Source organism: Metopolophium dirhodum, chromosome 5 (genome assembly GCF_019925205.1).
Source record: "Metopolophium dirhodum isolate CAU chromosome 5, ASM1992520v1, whole genome shotgun sequence".
NCBI lineage: Eukaryota > Metazoa > Arthropoda > Insecta > Hemiptera > Aphididae > Metopolophium > Metopolophium dirhodum.
In genome coordinates, this window is record NC_083564.1 from 27177829 (window position 1) to 27200827 (window position 22999).

At 28.4% G+C, this 22999-nt stretch overlaps 1 protein-coding gene across 5 annotated transcripts; it reads right to left on the minus strand.

Annotated features, from left to right (window-relative positions):
* On the minus strand, positions 1-18721 carry LOC132944934 (modular serine protease-like). Of its 5 annotated transcripts, none has more exons than XM_061014497.1 (14): positions 18418-18721; positions 18150-18236; positions 13413-13470; positions 8240-8359; positions 7938-8126; positions 7462-7581; positions 7137-7370; positions 3977-4191; positions 3565-3780; positions 2264-2386; positions 2071-2201; positions 1830-1997; positions 922-1078; positions 1-422 (listed from the first exon to the last, which is right to left on the minus strand). In XM_061014497.1, the coding sequence occupies exons 2-14, from the start codon at positions 18205-18207 to the stop codon at positions 211-213; spliced, it is 2001 nt and encodes a 666-aa protein (XP_060870480.1). In that variant the 5' UTR covers positions 18208-18236; positions 18418-18721; the 3' UTR covers positions 1-210. The 5 variants fall into 5 exon arrangements, with proteins under 5 accessions (XP_060870480.1, XP_060870478.1, XP_060870479.1 ...); XM_061014495.1 differs by having other exon boundaries at positions 2264-2428; positions 18418-18718; XM_061014496.1 differs by lacking the exon at positions 18418-18721 and adding an exon at positions 18322-18339 and having other exon boundaries at positions 2264-2428.
* Positions 18722-22999: the final 4278 nt, after the last annotated feature.

The following is a 22999-nucleotide window of genomic DNA, read 5'->3' on the forward strand; positions in this document are numbered from 1 at the left end:
CAACTCATAATTTAATAAATTTATTAATATTGAATTATACAATTATAATATATGTATTATTATTCCTTTGTGTTTGTGATAAAATCATTCAAAATGTATAAAAAGTTAATAATTTAACAAAGGTGAAAAAATATATATAAATTTCGAGTTCAATATTAAAATAATTATGGTAAGATGATAAGTATATAATTATTAGTTATTTTCACTGCACTATCTAACAGATCTAGAAAAACTGTCACTTGCATAAGTATAATTGGTATACATTTCATGAATCCAGGAAATGTGGCGACTAACGTCTGTAAAAACTGCGATTGAATCATTTGTGGTTGCATCTTTTACACTCACAATTCCAGTTAAAAAATGTAATGAGCTATGTTCAAAGGTAAATCCGGCACCACTATCACCTTGATGAACTCCTTGTCCTAAAATAAATATTTAATAACAATATTAGTAGAAACAAAAAAAAACATAAAAAAATTGGTGATAAATTGATAAATGATATCTAAAATATGCTAAAACAAAAAAAACTATTAAGTAATAACTATTAAATAGGAATAAAAGTACCTAGCAAGATAACTATTAACTATATATTTTACAAAAACCCATATTATGATAAATTATGATAGCGTAAAATTATGATGTTATGTTGTCCCATTCACTATAGCAGCTGTAGGTAGTAAGAATAATAATGACAAAAGCAAAGCATTTTATGTGTTTATGCATTATAATTATTTTTGAATTCGAATAATTTTAGGGAAGTCTTGAATATTATTATAATTTAATGAAAATAACGTTTATACAAAACTATGAAACCACGATTTATAACGAAGATAAATATTTAACAAAAAAGTCAGCTACCATTTTATTATGCCTTGTAGTTGGTCTATTATAATTTAATCATTCTAAACTTTTATTACCTACCACTTATAGTACCGGCGCAAAATTTATCAACAGAAACGAAGTTTTGAAATCCGTTTTGGTACATATTTCGACAAGTCTGATGGTCGATGTATGGTATATTAGCTTCTAATAAAACAGAACTTTCAACCATTTTTTCTGTTTTACCCCAGCCAACGACCTAAAATAATAAAATTAACATAAGCAATACAAAATTAACAAAGTTTGTGTGTGAAGAAAAATCTAAAATTAAAATCACTTATTTCAACCAATCAACATATTTATATTATAAATGCTATGATCAAATCAAAGAATATTCATATATCAAACCACAGAAATAATAGGTATCAAGTTTTCGCTTGGATTAGGTTATGGAGTAAAAACTCTATTACCATTACCTTAAAGTACCAAATCATATTCAAAGTACATTCATATTCTTTTCAGGCAGAAAATCAGCTGTATTATTGAGACGTCAATATGTAAAATATATACTGAGTGATTTACCATGCATTGTCATTGTTCACCCATATTTAATTCCCTTTTATCCAAAATAGAAAAATATATAATTTTAATTTGGGTTTTTTTAATTTTGAATTTATTTAGAATCTGTAGTTTGACATAGTAAGATATTTTAAATTTTTAAACCATTTCACGAGTTTTCTAAAAGTACCAAATTACAAGTTAAATATGGTCCTTAAGTGTAATTAAATATTCAAAAATAGGTATTTTAATAAATTCATCATTGAAGGAAAAAATCGGGACAAGCATGGTAATTTAATCACTGTTTATATTACGTTGTGATAACAATGACCAGAAATAATCAGCCGACTGTATTGACGATCGTTTCTGTAGAAATCAAATGATTTACCTGCCCACTAGTACATCGTAATTTAAGTATATAGGAAATACGATGAGTACTAAAAAAAAATTACTTTTCCAACAGCTCCATTTAAAACGGAATATCTTTTAGACCAGTCCACACAAACAGGCATAACTACATTGCTAAGTATAATTTTGTTTGATAACACAATAATAGCTAGATCTTCAGCATGATATCCGGATGAACCATAATAACCTTCTCTCAAGTATATCAATCCCACCTAAATTATTGTTAACAAAAAATTTAATGAATCAAACCAATTTTTCACTTCTGTTTAGCGGTTTGTTACTTACATCGATAATCTGGGTAAATTCGTTGTCCTTAATTGTAATGTCACTATTATACTTTCCAACGCCAACTTTATATGTACCATCGTTTAATAATATTCTACTCGTCAACTTTTCTTGCCAAAAACAATGTGCAGCTAAAAATAAATCGTTTGTCATTTTGAACGTAGTTAATACACACTGCATAAAGTTATTTTACCAGATACAACTAAATTTGTAGCAATCAGTGATCCTCCACATATCATGTTAAAACTATTTCTAGTGGATTTTCTATATACTCCAACATTCCAAGGTGCTGATCCATATTTAGCTTCAGTGCCATCTAGAATCAATACTTGGTTAGGAGTATATGGTCTGCCACAATCTAAAACGGTATTTGAATTTTATATACATTAGCTTAAGAATGGAATATCTTAAAATCCAATCATTTTGTGTTATAGATACAATTAATGTAAGAATATCCAGAAGTAATGGGACATTTCATATTTTTTCAAAGCTGCCTCAAAAATTTAAGAACGTGTTTACAATAAAATTGTCTTCAACCTTCATGCTTAAAAAGATAGGCAAGTGGGTAACGTTCTGCTGTACAGTTGTAGATCTCGAGTGGGTCGTTGTAATGGACGTGTTAAATTGGAATTCGATAAATCATTCTATACGAAAATCGATTCTGAGTAAAAATAGTCTGTCGGCATATATGATATTATTACTATTTAAATAATTTATTTTACTATTAGCGAAACTGTGAAACAGTAGATTGAATAGATTGTTGCCTAAATATTGCGTTTGAATATATAATATTATACTGTAAAAGCCCACGAATAATTTTTTTTGAAGTACAACTTAATAACTAAAATTGGTTTTCTTCATTGAAGTATCGTATTTCATGAAAATTTAAACTAAAAATATCTATAAAAAAAATCATATATTATATATTTTTTGATTTTTTGTTACAGTATTGTCTAATTATATGGCAAGCCTTGTGTTAAATGTTCAATCCTTAGCTATAAAAATTAAACATTTTATAAGTTCTTAACTACAAAATAATTTGTAATTTGGCTATATAAATGTAATACTTTTATAAACATCTATTATGATGACTTATGAGGAACTTTGTAATACATTTTCAAACTTTTTGACCCAGTGAATCGTTAAAACCCAGTTATTTTACCTAGTATTACTTTCTCACCAGAAAAGATACTGAAGTTGAAAATCGTAGTATTATTTTGACTAGGTACTTATCATATTATACAGAGACACAAAATAAAAAACAACTCGCCATTATAAAAACAATACATTAATCGACCCAATTAAAATCTAAAATCAAAAATGTATCGCTTCATAAATCTTTCAGAATCTTATAAATGAGGACAATACATTAATTTAGGATAGTATACTATATTCAACTTAAATAAGTAATATATACTACTTTAAAAATTCGCCACCATTCATTTTATCAAATTTAAATGAATTAGAATAATAGGTACTTAAAAATATAATTACATGGGATACATGTGTAAAGTCGGTCACTCCATTTTCCATCTTGTTGACAACGTAATTTAATTGGTGTCTCTATTTGTCCATTTGGTATAGTGTGTGTAACTTTACATTTTGGTGTTAATACAGTGCCCGGTATTGATGGGTTTGAACAATCATCTTTTATACCATTGAAAATACATTCGACATCTAAACTTTCCGAAAACACAGATGGGCATTTTTCTTAAACATAAATCAATTCAAAATTAATATATATCTGGAAACATAAATCAATTATTTTATGAGTACCCTCATAAGAATAAAATATTATACAGTAAAAATAAGTCAATTATCAAGGAATACCTACTATCCTTATTATACTAACTATGTTCTATAAATATGTTTATATATACCATTAATAATAATAATACATACTTACTCAAACATAATTTATCAGCCTTTGGTTTCCATTTTCCATTTCCTGAACAAATTATAATTCTATTAGAAGTAGTTTTATAATATCCTTCTTCGCAGCTCTCTTCAACTGCTGTGCTCGGATCAACAAATGATCCAGGTGATAAAGAAGGATTTTGATCTGATTCAGTTTCGAATAAAGAATACACAGTGCCCTCCATATACGGTACCATGCATGACCTTTAAAGAATATAAAGTAACAATAACTAAAATATAAACAAATAAGAGTTTAAGATATAAACATAGGTAACATATAGTATTATGTATTGCTACGCTTTTTTTTTACTTAACTTTCAGCCAAAGCCGAATATAGATATACCGTTTTTTTTAATATCCATACTTACAAATGTTTGATTGTTTTATCTAATGGTATTAACAGGTATGAAATTTGGTCAAAATCTTATTAAAGCCGTTTTCGAAAAAAAATTATTTGTCTGTTGAAGGGATTCCACAGACCACCATTTTCTAAGAGAAATACGCATTTTAGGTAAGTTGCATCCCAAGTTCCAACGTACTTACTGACGTGAATTGTACTCAAATAATCATTTTTATAACACATTTTAATTTATTTTGAAGTTAATTTTGAAACCTTCAACATATTAAAAATATATATTATATGACTTTTAGCGTTTTCATTTAAATATTTTAAATTATAATAAATATTAAAAATATTGATAGCAATAAAGTACTTGGCACGATTTTAAGTATAGAACATTTCGAGTGAATAATAGTGAAAATGTTGGGAAGAATTTTTTGAAAAAAACTGAACATTTTACATTTTTATAAATTTATTTTAATTAAAAAAAACGTTGGCAATTGATTTCAAATGCAACTTTGGACCTTTTATATATATATATTTTTTTAAATTAATAACTTAAATTTTTAAATATATAAATTGTAAATAATATTTATTTTGAATCAATATAAATCAGGGTTGGCCAACCTGCGGCATGCGTGCCTTTTGTGGCACATTTGATGTTATTGAATGGCACACTAGCGTCAAATAAAATAAAATATAATTTTTAAATATTTCTAAGATAAATTATGTTTTTTTTAAATTTGAAAATATTTTATTACACAACAATTATTGTGTCAAAATAACATAGGGTAATAATAATGTAATGATCGCTGTGTTCATTTTTTTGGCACATTCTCGATTTTCTTTTTTAATTGGCACAGTATGGAAAAAGGTTGGCCACCCCTGATATAAATAATAAATAATAGATTATACATAATTATAAAGTGTGCGATTTTTGTGTACAACAATTTTGAAAAGTGTACGGTTTTAACCTACTAAAAGCGTGAGGTTTTGTCCTGTATTTTATCAGAGTTGCGTGGTTTTTGGAGTCAACGCTTAAAGTAATCCTATTGAAATGTAGTATAAATTATAATTTCAACTTTTAACTTTACAAAACACAATATATATATAAATTGAAAGAAAATGAGCTCCCCAATATAGCTAAGCTCGGTCACCCAGTACTAATATGAAACACCATTAACGTATTTAAATTTTATTGTATTATTATAATATACAAAATATAACGTATTAACATATTATACTCTATCTCTGTGATAATATTATACAAACATCCGAGCTACATGTGTCTTCTTAGACTCGTTCTGTATTACAACGGAATTCCTTCATTATGGTGAATTGTAAACTCCTCCAGAATACCGGTTAGATAAAAAGGTAATGAAAAGGCCTGATGAAAACTCCGCCAGTTTTATTATCTTACCTGTAATGGGTATATGGAAACTCCGTCAGTATTAAGGCCTTCCTTATGTAAAACTAAATGATAGTTCTCTACTAAGTAAACTTAAAAATTCGAAATGAAAAAAAAATGAGTTGAGAATCGTGTTAGAGAAAGCTATAAATACTAAATAGTTATAAATTATAATAATGGATCTATATTAGACTTAATGGTTTGAATATCTTCAAATTCTATCTCATAATTTTAGTTCACAGTTCAAAATATTATAAGTATTATAATATATAATGTCATAATAATATAATATTATAATAAACCAGATATCTATATATTTTTTGATTATAAGTTATTACAATTATCTATCTTTATTTTTAATATAATACTGGTCATTACAATTTGTATAATTTGTTTGAACAATTATTATTTTTATGTTTAAGTTTTTTATTTTTTTTTTTGGCATATTATACTTAATTTAATAAGGATAATTATTACTATAAAAATTATGATTTTCTTGTTTAATAATAATCTGTACATTATATTAACTGTATAGTGTATATGGCCTCGCGGAGACTGTGGGAGTAGCGCCTTAGTAGAAGGGGAGGAATTTGAGTGGGTCGAATCCAGCGCTCGCCGACACTGTTCAAACGAAACCCACCGATCTACACTGCAACAGAGTAGCCGACGGGGGACAACCAGTCTGGCGCCAGGATGACAACCCGTCGGAGGGATGTGCCCGTGTCATAAGGCGTGAAGGAGCCGCCCTCGCGATAAATGGCTAAAGGTGTAACAACCCCCGAGGGAATGGCCTTATACTCCCCGTCACACAGATGGTAATGAATGTATAGTGTATAATGTTACTTGATTTTTTTGACTGGCAGAGTTTGCTTGAACTCAATTTTACCTGATTTTTGTCACTGGCGGAGTTTACATGCGCCCCCCTTCATATATAGGTACCTATACCTAACTACCTAGACCTAGTAACTATTTCGATTAATTAACAAAATGTATGTAATAATACTCGTTCAGCCTGCTAGATATACGTACCTATGCCAAATAGTTTAATTTTATCACTTGGTCCGTGTGTTGCTACCAGCTAATAGAGTAATAATAGTTATGTAAAATAATTTATATTTCACTTGAATTTACGTTAAATTGTACTCGCCACTAAATATAAGTGTCTTATCTAACATCTAAATCCTCGCATGATATTCAGACACGCGGTACCATTATAGTACCACTGATACCTAAACAACGTTTTAATATAGTTACTTAGTTACCTACCATACCACGTAACAGTGATACTTTTATAACTAACCAAATCCATGTCCAAGCGTTTTAAACTTTTTACCAATGATTTATTTTGTTTGGCCAGCAAAATAATTGTTAACCTTTAACAAATACACAAACAGAAAATACTTCATATTATTGGCATGCGTTGTTGTTCTTTGCGTTGTTGGTCTACTAGTTTGGTAGGTAGTCGGTCTCTGCGTGAATTGTGATGTCGGGTTAACTGATGACGAAGGTTTGCGGTCTCCGTTGGAACCGCAGCCTGCTTCATCGGAACCGTCAGCACATTGCTGCGAACCGTCGCATTTTCTTTGTTTACTTATACAGGCACCATAGTTGCACGTGAATGTACTCGTTGGACACCTTTAACGTTAAATATTAATAAAATAGCTATTTACAGATACTTGTTTGCGTGTTGTACATTTTCTTTTTTAATTCCAATTAATATACGTACACCCTTGATTTACACAATTCCGATGTTTCGTCAGATCCGTCATTGCAATCTGAAGTTCCATCACAGATAGATGTTACATCTATACATTGGCCAGATGTACAGCGGTACTCTTCCCGAGGTCTAATTAATAAATAGAGAGCATTTTTATTTTCTCAAAATACAGTTAATATAATTTGACTAATTTGAGTTTATATTCGAATCTGTAATGTCGTGTTAAAGATAAATAATAGTAAAATATTAAAATTTCATCGAAACTAAAGAAAAATAGCCAGTGATTTATATATTTATATAGCTAAAAAGTTGTCGAGTTATTGCTATAGTTCGAGTTCGATTACTATTAGCTGGTTTATATAATATTATTGTTCTACGTATAATAAATATTATACATATTATAATATAAGAAACAAATCATTAAGTATACAAATATATTCTAATCAAACAATTGTACAATTTAAAATTTAAAATCAATTACTTACAAGCATTTAGCCTGACTAGCTACTTGAGTTTGTTGCGGTCTTGTAGGGCTAGAAGGAATACTTAGGCCTAGTTTTTTACATTCAGGTAATTGTTCATCTGATCCATCGACACAATCTTTTCTACCATTACATTTTGCATTTTTACTTACACATGCACCGTATTTACAACGAAACGCAGATCCCGGACATCTATATTTACATAAATAATATAAATATAAAATAAGAACAGATATTTAATATATATATATCTGATAGTATATATTTTATAAATCCCTTAAAACTTATTAGCTTTATTTCCGTACGTTTTAAACAATGGAGCACACAAACTTTGGGTTTCATCTGACTTATCTGAACAATCTGCGACTCCATCGCAAATTGATGACGCATCAATGCACTCCTCATTTATACAGCTGAACATGTTTCTGTAAACACGACTTGCTATGTATAATATGCTTGAAGTTTTAAGAAAGAAATAATTATTATAATTTTATAATATTATTAGGAACGAACACTATTTATACAAGCATTTAGAACTAAAAAATATTAATACCTTATAATTGTATAGTCAATACACCTTTAATAGGTAGGTAAGTGCGTTTATACGTTTTAAATGTTTAGCCATTTAGGTAAGTATGTTTATTGATTTCAAAATCATTAGAATTTATATATCCCGAAATATATCACCAAAAATAGTAAAAATTAATTCCTTAGCCTACAATGATTTATGAACAGTTTAAATTTTGAGCCTTTTGAGTCTGAAAGAGCAGATTGAAAAATATTCTTGAAATAAATATGAAAAACAATTTGCAAATTTTACATGTCATTTGTATATTAGGTATAGAATATTAGTAGGTATACTTATTATATGGACATCTAATCAAACGATCGACTGAGATACGTTATAATTATGAAATTAAATCTATGCATATGGGAGAAATTAATTTATAGTCTTGTCTAAAAAAAAAAATATGTTAATAAATATTTTATTAAATGATTGAATCAATAATAATGTTTAAAAGGTCATCACCGTAAAATCAATAGACTCTGTCAGTCTGTCCTACACATAAAATGTGTCGATTCTGTGGCGTAGCTAGAATTGTTGATTGGGAGGGAGCAGGACAATAAATTTTTCTTAGACAAAAAGATTGAAAATTTATAATACGAGGTTCATTATAAGTTGTTCTTATGGCGTTCTTATATTATACCTACGGTGATATTGACTTAGTTTATAAATGATTAACAAGATTTTATGATAAAATAATATAATGATAATTAAAAACATTGTGTATACGATCGTTTTTACAAAAATGAGTTCAAGTTCAACACTACCAAAGTACCAAACTACCTATACGAGTACTATACTAATGATAATATTAATAAAATATTTTTATAAAATAATAGTGATGATAATATACGACCGTCTCCGATCAGAATTATTTTTCGTACACTATGAATAGTGATTTATCATTGCATTTAAGTTTTACGTAATCAGTGTTTGGCAAGTTCCTTATAAAAATAAATTCGTTCCGTTTCTTGTTCCTTAAAAAAAAAGAATTCGTTCCTTTGGAAAATTAACGAGTTCCTTTTTTAGTTCCAAATAAAATAAAATTCTTATTTAATCACTTTTTTTTTCATATGCATACTTCTTTAATTTTTAACTATAATATATAACTACAAGTATAGGTAGGTACATATTGTATAATTCTATTTTGAGATTTTTTTCAAAATTAAATTATTGGCTAACGTATGCTGACTGTCTTAACGTCGATACTCGATAGCGATCACTAATTAGCAATATACATTATAAACATTAAAAAAAATCTTAATTTCAATTATTCACATAATCATCTGTGTAAATTATTAGAACTAGAAAGGAACGAACAATTTTGTTATTTTTCCTTGAAAAAAAGAACAAGTTCATTTCCTCGTTCTTTTTTTATTAAAAGGAATTCGTTCGTCGTGCCGTTCTTTAAAAAGGAATTAGTTCCAGGAATCCGTTCCTTTTGGAACTCGTTTCTTCCAAACACTGTCCATAATAGATGGTCATCACCTCGGGGACTTCAAGCATTTGCATATTTCTTAGGAAGATACCTACATATTATTATTAGAAATCTGATTCGATACAAATTAATTTCATGATGGATACAACCGAAGTACAAAAAGTGTGTTTCATATTTTTGTATATTTTACTAAATGTATATGATTTTGCATATTTTTTTGTTTATGATTTAATATAAATCAACAATAATCAATATACAAGTTTTCAATAGTCAATACTATACAGAATATTAATTGTACATTTGTTATGATTGGCAAGGTCTTATTTAACATTATTTATTTCTACTAAGAGCTGGTGGCCTCTATGGAGTTTCGGAAAAAATAAGAATATAATTTGCTTCTATTGATAACATTTTAAATAATGTAAAAAAAATATTTAAAAGAGCACCATCACCCTTACAAATTTTTAAAAAATATCGCACCAGATGCACCCTTGGCCTTTACTCCCAGAACCAATCATAACCACCGGATATGATACCTGGATAGTGGATTAATGCTGTACTTTATTATTATAAATACTATGAACAAATTTGTAAATATGTTGGACTCCGATGTTGCCTTCATTATTAATATTTCAAAAAAAGTTTTTTTCAAGTTGGTTTCTATAAAAATGCATATTTAGTGCATATGAGTGCACACAGTGGCGTAGTCAGGGGGGGTTTTAGGAATTCAAACCCCAACCCTTGGCTTAAAAAAAAGGGAGGACGTTATTGTCCTATAAGGCTATCCATGTCTTTATGATCTGAGAATTATTTTTCTTATCTTTTAAATTATTAAATAATCAGTTAAAATTTTATAATGGCTTTTTGGTGAGCAAGTGGCTTTATATCGTGTGGTACTATTGTCGCGCACCTATAAAAACTGCTCAGGGAAATGCAAATTATATCAGTGGCAATATTCAAAACCAAATCTTAAGTTCTTGTTCAAGTTTAATTTTAAACTAATTATTTCAAAAGTTAACGCTGCTAAATATTTCACTGTATTAGCAGATGAAATTGCAGACATATCGGGGGGAATCGAGCAATTTTCTCTCTGTGCACGTTATTTTAACTTTTCTTCAATGAAAATGAGAGAGGATTTCTTAATGTTTGTTCCTGTTAATGATGTTACAGGTTTTGGGCTTAGCGAACACACTTTTAAATACTCTTGATAAAATTGGTATTGATTTGAAATATTTAAAAGGCCAAGGTTTTGATGGTGCAACCGCCATGAATGGATGCTTTAACAGCGTACAATCCCACATTACTAAAAAAATATCCTATTGCTCACTACATTCATTGTACCTCACATTGTTCAAATTTAGCAATATCTGACACATGTAATATTCAATCTATACGAAACTGTATTGGCACCATACAAAAAGTATGCGAGTTTTTTAAATACTCCAAACGACAAAACGACACCGTGAAATAGTTTTAACTACGGATGAAGTTATTAATGACTTTGCTAAAGACTCATGAAAAATTAGATTTCTGTAACTTATAGGTACTCAACTTAGAATGTTTATGCAAATATTATATAAATATTGTTAGTTAATACTAGTCAAACGTTTTTAATTATAAATAATAATAACATTCACAAATAGATATTATTGTTCGTCTAAACAAAAATGTATTATTCAATTAGCATACAACTCAGTAGTCAGTGGCTTATTTACAATTTTACCTTATTGGGACAATATATTTTGGTGATGTGCAAACAATTCCTTGGGTAATTCCTGGCTATGCCACTGAGTGCACATGATATTTATTGTTTTTTAGAGCATCCAGTTTCGAGCCCTGGCCATCTCTGTAATAATGACCTATTCAATGACGAAGCACACTAAAAAATACACTACGCATAACACATCAGAGCAAGTTCCCAGATTTTTTTAAAATTATTTTGCCCGCAGTCCAACCGCTGAGAAGCTTTTATACCACACAAACTTGATTAATATCTGGTCCTAAGAATTTTGAATATTTATTAAGGTCTGCCCATTGAGCCTCTCCTCATTCACTGTTGACTGTAGAATTATTAAGAATTAAAAGCTTAAGAGTTTTTGCACGAACTTTAAATTTTTAATATATAATACGGACGATGGGAGGCAGAGTATCATATGTGTAGGTATCAAATTTGTTTTCAGTAGTTCCAATAATTTTAGTAGCCCAACTAGCCCCAAAATTTTCATAGCTTATGAAATGAATATTCATCTTATTCAAACAGAATATTCATATCATATTTTTGATTGGTCTATCGTTCTTCTATCAATCTGATGATAATATAATCCAAAAATGGTCAAATGTGCCACTTTTAATCATTCTATGAATATACTATATACAATATGCTATCAATAGTTTATATCTATTGTTCTAAATAGAATTACCTTAGGGACAAGAATAATGTAATAATAATAATTAATATGATGAAAATCACCTATTTACTAATAACTTACTAGTAACCTATTTAAAAATAGCGTGAATTGAGTTATTATCACACATGGAATATTCTTACCTAATTTGACCTAATGTCTTATGTATATTCACTTTTTTATTAAACGTTACTACACATAATTGGAACTGCTGAACACAAATTTGGTATGCAATACGTTTGTAAGAAGGATGAGACAACACACGCGGGCTCTAAAGGTGCATCAATAACCTTATAATATATCAAATTGTTTTAATTTATTTTTTTACATAGTATGTGATAAAGGTATACGTTTTTACTATTACTTGGCTTCTTAATAGCATCCAACAAAATTTGTATTTAATATTATTTATATTTTTTTTAATTTCATTTTTTAGTATTTTCAAAACCCACAGAAAATATTTTATGCTGAGAAAAGTAATATTTTTAAAATTATTTAGTATAATATATTATGTTAGTCTGTATTTTTAACAAATTGAAAAAATGGTTGTGAACTCGTGAAATATTTTTTTTTTAAACATCAATATATATATAATAATCTATTATACAGGGTGCGGCATAATGGACTCCCACATTTCCGAGGTGAATTTAAAAAAAACTATACAAGATATGGAAATTTTTTTTTTATTTACTAAAACTACATTAAGTAAGGTTTTTTTTAAAGTTATTTTTCAAAAATAATATTGTCCAAATGATTGTCTTTTCGATTGACGCACATTTGGAGCTGTTTTGGAAAATAATCTGTAATGGACTAGCCATATTTATTTCCAACTGCTGTGTAGGATTGTAGTTGTATAGGGAAGCGATAATCAGTGGCGTATAACGATGGTTAGAGGTTCAACCCCCCCGCCCAGAAAATAAAAGTATATGTGTGTACAATTATTATTATTAATTATAATGTCGAGAATCTCCCTCGGGATCCTCCCCCCCCTGAAATTAAATCATATATACGTAACTGGTGATGATTATTAGTAGGTAAGTATTTTTTTAAGACAGAATATAGTTACCAACACTGAACATGATTCGGTTTGACGTTTTTCGATTAATGGATTGCACAATATTCCCGTTCCTAAAACAAATAACTCGTGTTATAATAATGACGTATACATTTATATAGGTCTGATGCAATAGCCTGTACGAATTATTATGTTAATTAGATGGAGGAGGTGAGATAAATCCCTCCATACTCAACTCCGGATTAAGGATCAACTGGACCCCGGGACACCATACACTTAGTAGGCCCCCTTTCAACTTTAACTTCAAAATTATAAAATTTATTACCCAGGATTAAATATAACCGAGATGGACAATCCACCTACGGCAAATAGTAAGGAGCAACTTTTTTTCTTACGTAAACAATTTGCGAGCAGAAATAAACAAATATTCGATAATAATTTTTAAAGCGGGTAAGCCATCCTAAAACAACTGGTACAATCAATTATCTGAACCTTCCTTGAATCATCAAAATCGGTTGAGTTTTTTTTTGATATTATAAGCCTCAGCAATGCACTTAAACTGTCTTAAATAATAATATAATTATTAATTATTATATAAATGTTGTTACCCGTGGCTTCTATAGTTCTATTCTGTACCTACTCTTACGAATTACGACTAGTCCGATATCCCAAATAATATGCGTGTACAATTTAGTGTCAAAAACTATGGATTTACATATTATGTATATTTTATATATAACCTGATAATATCTGTATTAACCGACTAGGTACCTATTATAATCGATCTGCCTATCGTTTCCGCTATTCTTCAATTGAAATAATATTCTAAACTGTTTTATGGTCAAATTCGGTCGAGTATACTTAGTAAAAATACATATTTTTAGTACATATCTATACAAAATTACAAACCATACACTTTGCCTCTAATATATTTAGGGTTCTAAATTTGAAATATTTCAAAATTGAAAATTTCACTGTTCTTGAAATATTTTAATGAAATTATGGAAAATATTTTTTCTTCTTTTAAACGTGTTCGGTTATAGATGATTAGAAACAATAAATTGATTGCACACTTAGAATTAAAGAAAAACATATTATTTTTGTTGATTTATTATTTCATATTTGTATATTCTATATTTTATAGTGATGAAAAATATTCCTGGCATTATTTTGAAAATAAATAAATTTCTTTTACATGTGTTTTAAAGTATTGTTGTATATCAGAAAATATAATGGTTTGAAATAGACTTGAAGTCAATTTCAACAATGAATGAAATAATAGTGTATTTTCAGTAATTGTAAAGTGTATAAAAGTCGTATATGTGTGTATATGTGGCTGAGTGATGTGAAGGTGCTCGCCTCATTATTTAATACTTAGATCATATAGTTTGTTATAACTATTATAGATTTGTTAAACAACTTATAAATTATATGTAAATATGTTACATATTTTCTTTGTTTCATACAATAAACCAACGTTTAAAAATATTCACTTAGAAGTTGACGACTATAAAATTTTAGGTATAATAAACATTTTATTTTTATTTTTCATCAAAATGAAATATTTCATATAAAAATCATGAAATATTTCAAGAAAATAAATTTCATGAAATTTTAAAACCCTAAATATATTATAATACCTGTTACTCAATTTCACATTATCACACCTATATAGAATATTATAACATCGTTATTATAGGTTAAACGGCAAAATAAGATACAATACAGCAAATTATAACTAATAACTATTTTATTATCTGTAACCAATAGCAACTATAATATATATAATTATAATTATTATATAAATCATGCATACAACAAGTTTACGTGCAATGCACACCAAAACTACTGAACTTATTTCGATAAGATTATGCTCTATGTGTGTGATTTGGTCCAACTTAAAATATAGGTTGTTACCTCGTTAAGTTGCCATTAATTTTTAATTTTTTTAATGAATATTTAAGAAACGTATTGAGATTTACGATTGAAATATTTGTTTAGAAATGGTTTCTATTGGTTGCAGATCACAGTAAAACTAATCATTATAACTAATTTCTGTTGGTTACGAAAAAAAAATAGTTTATAATGATTAAATATAATTTTAGACCTGTATTGATCAATACCATCGAACTGAGTGCGACTAATACCATACCAACCTATAATATACTTGATTATAAATTCTAGTATTTGTAATCAATGATGGTAGATATCATTATAAAAAAACCCCCGCGTACAATGACATAAGATACACTCTGCATGTTACTTGCGTCCCAAAAAAAGGTATATTTTTCAGGTAGTAAATTTGTCCGGTAACTTGCTTCCCGTAAACGGGACGCAAGTCGGCTATATAATTATTATCGATATTATCTACTAAAATCACTAAAATCGATAGTTCATAAACTGTACTGTATTTATTAATTTTTTTTAAGCTATGGGAAGAATGTGTAGTTCTAAATTGGTCGCGATTAATGGTTTTATATAATTGATAGTTATAAGTTTGGATATCATAAAACTTTTAGCAATAACAATTTTCGATGGAAGTGTACGAATAAAAGCTGTATGAAACTAGATGTTCATGACAATTTAATAAGTGATCCTACTTCACATACTCCATATCAATAATTGACAATTTATTATTACTACATATTATCATTATCATGACAAAATGTAAAACATGAATTTTTATATTATTAATATTATTATTATTATTATTACCGTAATAATTATCATGACAAAAGTTATTATCATAACATACCTATTAGTTTTTTTATTATATTATACTATATTTTAATTGACAATTTATTATTACAACATATTATTATTATCATGACAAAATATAAAACATGAATTTTTATATTATTAATATTATTACTACTATAAATATCATGACAAAAGTTATTATCATAATTTGAGTTTTTAGATTCTGAGCGAAGCGATGAATGTATTGATTCTACAATGGTGTGTGTTTTTTTTTTATTTTTGTGTCTGTCATCACTTTTTAGGACAGTAAAAGTGCTTGGATTTTCTTCAATAGTAACTTTTCTGATAGGAAAGTGAATCTAATTGGTACTTTGGGGGGTCAAAAGTAAAAATTTCCCAGTAGTTTTCACAAACAACGTGAAAAACAAAAGAAAAATTAAGGAAAAACGGGAATTTTTACGCAAAATCTGTTTTCGAGAAAATCGATTTTGGTTTTTGGTGTAACTCTAAAACAAATGACAGTAGGGACATGACATTTTGACTGAATGTTTATATTAGCAATTTCTATACACCATAAAATTTACAAAATATTTTGACTCTTTTTGAGCTGTTTACGGCCATTGTCAGTTTTCAATTTTTTTAGTTTTTTTTTCTATAAATATCAATAAAATTTTATCTGTTGAGTAAAAAAGCTTGAAAATTTAATAGAAGGCTCCTAGGTTATTGTTTCAAAGGCAGATGAAAAAAATTAAAAATCCTTAGTCACAGTTTTTATTTATAAGCATTTAAAGTTTAAATTTTGACAAAATACGGAAAAATCACGAAAAATAGCAAATTATTTTGAGTTGAGAATTCATAAAAATTTTTCTTTTTAAATCTAAGATTTGAAAATGTAATATAAGATTACTCATAAGTTTGTTTACCTCTATCAAAAAAAAAAAAATGTCTAGAAGAAACTTAAATTAAATTTTTATGAGCGTCTGAAATTTATATTTTTACAACATTTGATATTTACTCGATTTCTCATGTAACAATTTTCTTATTTTATTGTAATTAAAAAACGAATGACTGTAGATACTTGAAAATTTCACTGAATGTTCATATTAGCATTTTCTATACACCATAAAATGTTGAAAATATTTTGACTCTTTTTGAGCTGTTTACGGACATTGTCAGTTTTCAATTTTTTTAGTTTTTTTTTCTACAAATATCAATAAATTTTTATTTGTTGGGTAAAAAAGCGTGAAAATTTAATTTAAGGCTCCTGATATATCGTTCTAATAGCAGTTGAAAAATCTTAAAAATACATAGGCACAATTTTTTTTTATAAGCATTTAAAGTTCAAATTTTGACAACATTTATCAAATTTATAATTTATTAATTATTTTGTAGTTAAAAATGTATAAAATGTTTAACTTTTATGGCTAAAGATTGAAAATTTAAAACAAGGCTCCGAGTAAATAGGTTATATATAAATTACTTTATTCACAATAATATCATCAAATATACTTGGTAAAATCATAGGCTGACTGACCGTTTTCGCTCAGAATCGTTTTTCTTATACAATGATATTATATCATTGAATTCAAATTTAACACCATCCATTACAGTGACCCACTTGTAACCTACTGTACAGCAGAGCGACATCCACTTATCCACCTTTTTTTTTATTTAATATACTTTTATATTATAAATTAAAATAAACATCAATGTATTTTTTTTTAATTTAAATTTTGATATCGATAATATCGATATTTTCGGGACCCAATTACCAATGACCTTTTTGAACCTTTTTTTGAGGGACGCAACTCACCTACTGATAATAATTTCGGACGCAAGTAGTATGCTTTGCTGTATAGAATATGGATTACTACCTGCCACTGGTGGATTGTCCTCCTCAGTGTCGGTGTTTAATTTACCCGGGCAACGCCGGATAATTAAACAGCTATGTAGGAATTTATACAAAGATAATTTCCATTAATGTTACTCACTAGTCGGTATAATTAATATAAATTGTTTTATTTTATCGTGTTGTTGTTATATCACAATACGAATATAATATATGTATAATATTTTAGACATAAGTACGTACCTGTCGTACCCAAAACGAAACATAAACATAATGTTAACCAGGAACTTATCGCCTTCATGGTTCTATTCGATGACGACGAATTCACTACTGCGAAATATAATGCATTAGGTATTACCTAATTATTATATTGTTTATTATGATTTATAATATTATAATATGTGATAATACAAACAACGAAAAATTGCAATACGATCACGATGGAATATTTATTGACGACGATTAATGAAACAAATCTAAATAATAAAAAATATTATAATATAATACGTACTGCGGTAAATTAAAAACAAGCGCCGGACATGAAGAAAACTGAACGCTGGGCGATATACCTATCGCTCGGAACAGGAAGGTTTGCAGCTGTTAAAATGTTGTGATTATTTTTTTCGCAAAACGTCTAATTATAAATCGATTCATTGATAACAGATAATAATAATAATTAGCAATCACAGCGTACGATCACGACGAGAGTAAAACGTTTTTTGGTCTTGCGTCTAGCGTGCTGGGTATACGATATATTACTGCAGCACGTTCGTCATGGACGTCATAGGTACGTCTATACTGTATTATATTATAAACTATAAGTATAGGTATCGTGCTTATCCCGTATGGTTAACAAACATAACATTATGTAGGTACCTCCTTGGCAGTTGTTTTGAAAACCAACCAATACCTGGTACCCTATAATTGTACGTATTCCCCCGCTATACTAGTTTTTGTTTTTATGTACAATACACAACTGGTTATATCAGTTTATTTCGTAGTATTCGTAATTCGTATGTACCCACTCCGTAATATATAGCCATATAGCGTATTTTCGCAAATTGCATTCACCGATTCGACGAGCAACTCTAAAATATATTCCCTAAATTGTCAGCCTCTAAGCAGTCTCTAAATACAGGTTTTTTTTCTCGCCCGTCATCGTATTAATAATAATAATAAAAATAATAATTACAATAAATCTACCTAGGTACTACCGCTGATCGATCGTGTTGTGCGGAATTATAATTCTCTGTGTCGATTTATGGTGCGCAATATAAATATTATTTTTTTTATTTCAAAATAACAATCTACCGTTTTTCTATTACTCACTTTTAAAATAGGTACGTAGAACGTCTTTGAAATTAAAAACCACGAGTACGTTAAGCCTTGTTTTAAAATGTCAAGCATATATATTATATTATATTAAATTGATCGATTAATTTTTTATGGACTTTCGCAAATTAACTGCACTTATACCTATTTACTTATACTTACTATCGGTTTATATACTTATTAGTTATTAATTCATAGGCGCAAATTGACTAAATTTTTTGGGGGGATTCAAGCCCCCCTCTTTATAGGCCATATTGCTTAGTACCACAGAATATAAAAATTAGTACTAATTACTAGATTTTGAACTGGGGGGACTTGACCGGCATTTGGGGGGACTAGGCCCCCCCCCCCCTATTTGCACCAATGGATATTATGCAGAGTTCAGACTACCTCACTTCTATACTTGACTCGTGAACAATATTTGAATACCAACGACGAAAACGTAGAAATAACGTCTATAAATAATTATAATTATATTATAATTTATAGTACAATGGGCAACGAGTGACGAGAAAAAATATTGAAGAGCTGCAAGGACGTCATTTGCGGGATGTATTTACATCGCATTCGCATAGCTGATGCTATATATTTTACAGATTTATTATTGAAATTGATAAACTCTTTTCTAAAACATATTGTATTTCGATTATTGATGCTAAAAATATTTGTATTACAAGTGATAGGTTTTTTACATTTTTTTTAAATTAAATTCTCCTTAGCTATAATATTGATTAAATAAAAGTACCTATATAATATTAAATATTTTTTATTTATCTCGGAAAAAAAATTGGTGGCAAAGGCCATTTTTTTAGATACAATTTGATTTTGTGACAGTATTAATTGAATAATTACAATATTAAATTTAATGTGATTGTGAAGAAAGAATACAACATTTTGAGAAAAAATAAAAACTATGAATATAATATTAAATTGGTATGTTTTTTCTTAATATAATGTGATATTAGGTTTTATTAAATAAGTTGGTTATTACTAGAAAATGTATGATTGTTTATTCGGGTTCAGCGCCACTTCAGCCCAAAAGAGGTGTCACGGTCATAGGCGGAGCTAGACAGTCAAAGTTATTTCTTCTGATTCAATTTTTTTTCTGTATTTGTGTTAATTTGTTATTTTTAGTCTTAATTTGGAATCACTATTTTTCGTCCAAAGAAAAGGGTGATTTTCTACTGCTACAACCAGCCTCAAAATTAAAATTTCGGTGCAAACATGACAAAAAAAATATGATATCATACAACATGTACTACGACGTATACACTCGGGTATCGGACTAAGTTAAGAAGATTGCCAAATGATCGACGTGTTGCGTTTCGGTCAGATCCCCGCATATATAACAAAACGAGTTATTTAAATAGCGGACCTGTAATTGGCAGCTGTACGTTTACTATATTTTTTAAATTTATCTACGGACTAAGATAATATAATCACAATAATTTAATTGACTGGTATCGATGTAATGGGTATGTGACTGGGGGAAAGACCACAAATTGTTCCTCTGTTATCACTTATCAATTATCATCAACACTGCAGACCAACTGGTTTTAGGATTCCGGTGGCCGGTGGAAGTATTTGGAGTAATATTTTTAACCAAGATAATATTTTATTACAGATGGCGTTGTAATACCGCAGCTGCAGGCTAAGAAGCAAACAAAAAATAATAGAATATTATAGAGACTGCCGTCTATTATCTCTAAATCCTTAAACCCAAAAACCTATTCACAATTATTAGCCCATAAAGTATAAACTAATGATTAAAATCAATTCCCACTGATCCGGCCATCCGGGCCGGGTCCGTAAAACGAAACGGCCACGTCCGAGTAGACTCGAAACAGGCATTCACACTCGTCCGGGCCCCGTCCGAGCTTAAAATTTTTAATATTTAATTTACAACTCACAAATTACAATTTTTGTCGTCTGTCGCAATCCTTGTGCGTCTGTGTGTATATAATATATTAATGCGAAATTTTTAAACTAAATTTAATTATATTTTATAATATTAATACTGGCGTATTAAATGCGTTTCGTGTAAGTACTAAATAATAAATATAATATGATATAATAACGAATAAGTAATTAATAATAATCATCTTATAATAATTCATAAATTATTTTTAACAGTATTTTTTGTTAGTTTATTGCCAAGACTATTACCATTGTGCAATGGATTTTTGAATTTTTCTAATGAAGAACTTTCCATGATAGCGATCCTACTTGATGAAGACGAATTGTCAAACCGAAATCCCGAGAGTATTGGGTTCATTCAGCTTGGGAGAAACGCGAGACCTAAGGAGAATTCCGAACTCTATATGAAAGGAACTTATGGGCGATGAAGTAAAATTTTACGATTATTTTAGAATGTCAATGAACACCTTTGATGTTTTGATCAAAAAAATAGAGTATGGTATACAAAAGCAGGATACAAATTTCAGAAAATGTATACCTCCAAAGCACCGTTTAGCTGTATATTTAAGATAAGGCATTTTATATTTAAATAATATTTTTATTATTACAACAAACTTACAATCAACTTTCAATCATAAAATATTTATGAAGTATATTAGAAACAAACGCATATGATTAAATTAATACGTATAATTGTATGAGCTATACAATTTATAACGATTCATCGTTAAATATATTGCATGTTTTCCGAAAAAAACATAAAAAAATATATGAAGAACTATTTTATGTTTACTCGGGTTAAATTAGCAACTGATACGACAGCTGATCAATTTTTTTAATCATAGTTAGCTTTTGAAAACGTCCAGAAAAGATTGCTTTTTTAGAATCAAAGTTTATATCTTTATTCTAGACTTCTTAGTTCTTATGGTCCTACTGGATGTAACTGTATGTTTTGATAACAACCAATTTATATTGAATCGTAAAAAATAATTTGTTATATTAAAATATACGTATAATTTATCATACAATATTTAATAACAAAATCTATGGTATAGACTACACTAAAAATCGGTGTAAATACTGATAAAATGAAGTGTGTATAAAATATAAATACTAGGTAATAATATAATATAATATTAAATAATTCACGGAAAAAAAATTACTATAATATTATAGTTAAACAAATTATAGTAAATATAACTATTTAATAGGTAAAACAACTAAAATGATTTACTTATTATTACTATATAAATATAGTTATTAGTTATGGTTAGGTTTACTATATTTTATAGTTAATGCAGTTTTGAATGTTTGAATTATCTAAAAAATATAGTTAAAATAACTATAACTTGACTATAATATTTTAGTAAATCTGATTAATCTTATAGCTATCTCTATAGCAATTATAATGTACAGTAAATCCTACTATTTTTATAGTACAAACAACTGTTTGGTTTTTTCCGTGTTAAAACCCGTAAACCTAAGGTGTTAAGACGTGTAGTAGACAAAACAGGTACATATTAACCTGGTCGTGGGGAAACGATGACGGCTTTTGGATTGTTCCGGTTTGCGTATTTTATACATTGCGCTATTGGGAATTAAAATATTATATGCATCTACGTCATCCAGTTAGCAGATTGTCCGTAGCAATAAATATTCATATTTTAAAGCCTCAAAAGTATTTTAAAACAAACTTATGTGTATACTTCCCGTGGATAAGTGGATTGTGAAACATAGCTTTGCCATATCTAGAGACTATATAGAGTGCAAACTGCAGGTAACTACTTATGTAGAGTACAGGCAGGTTAGTATTTACTGGCATGCATTTCCTTATTTCATTCAAC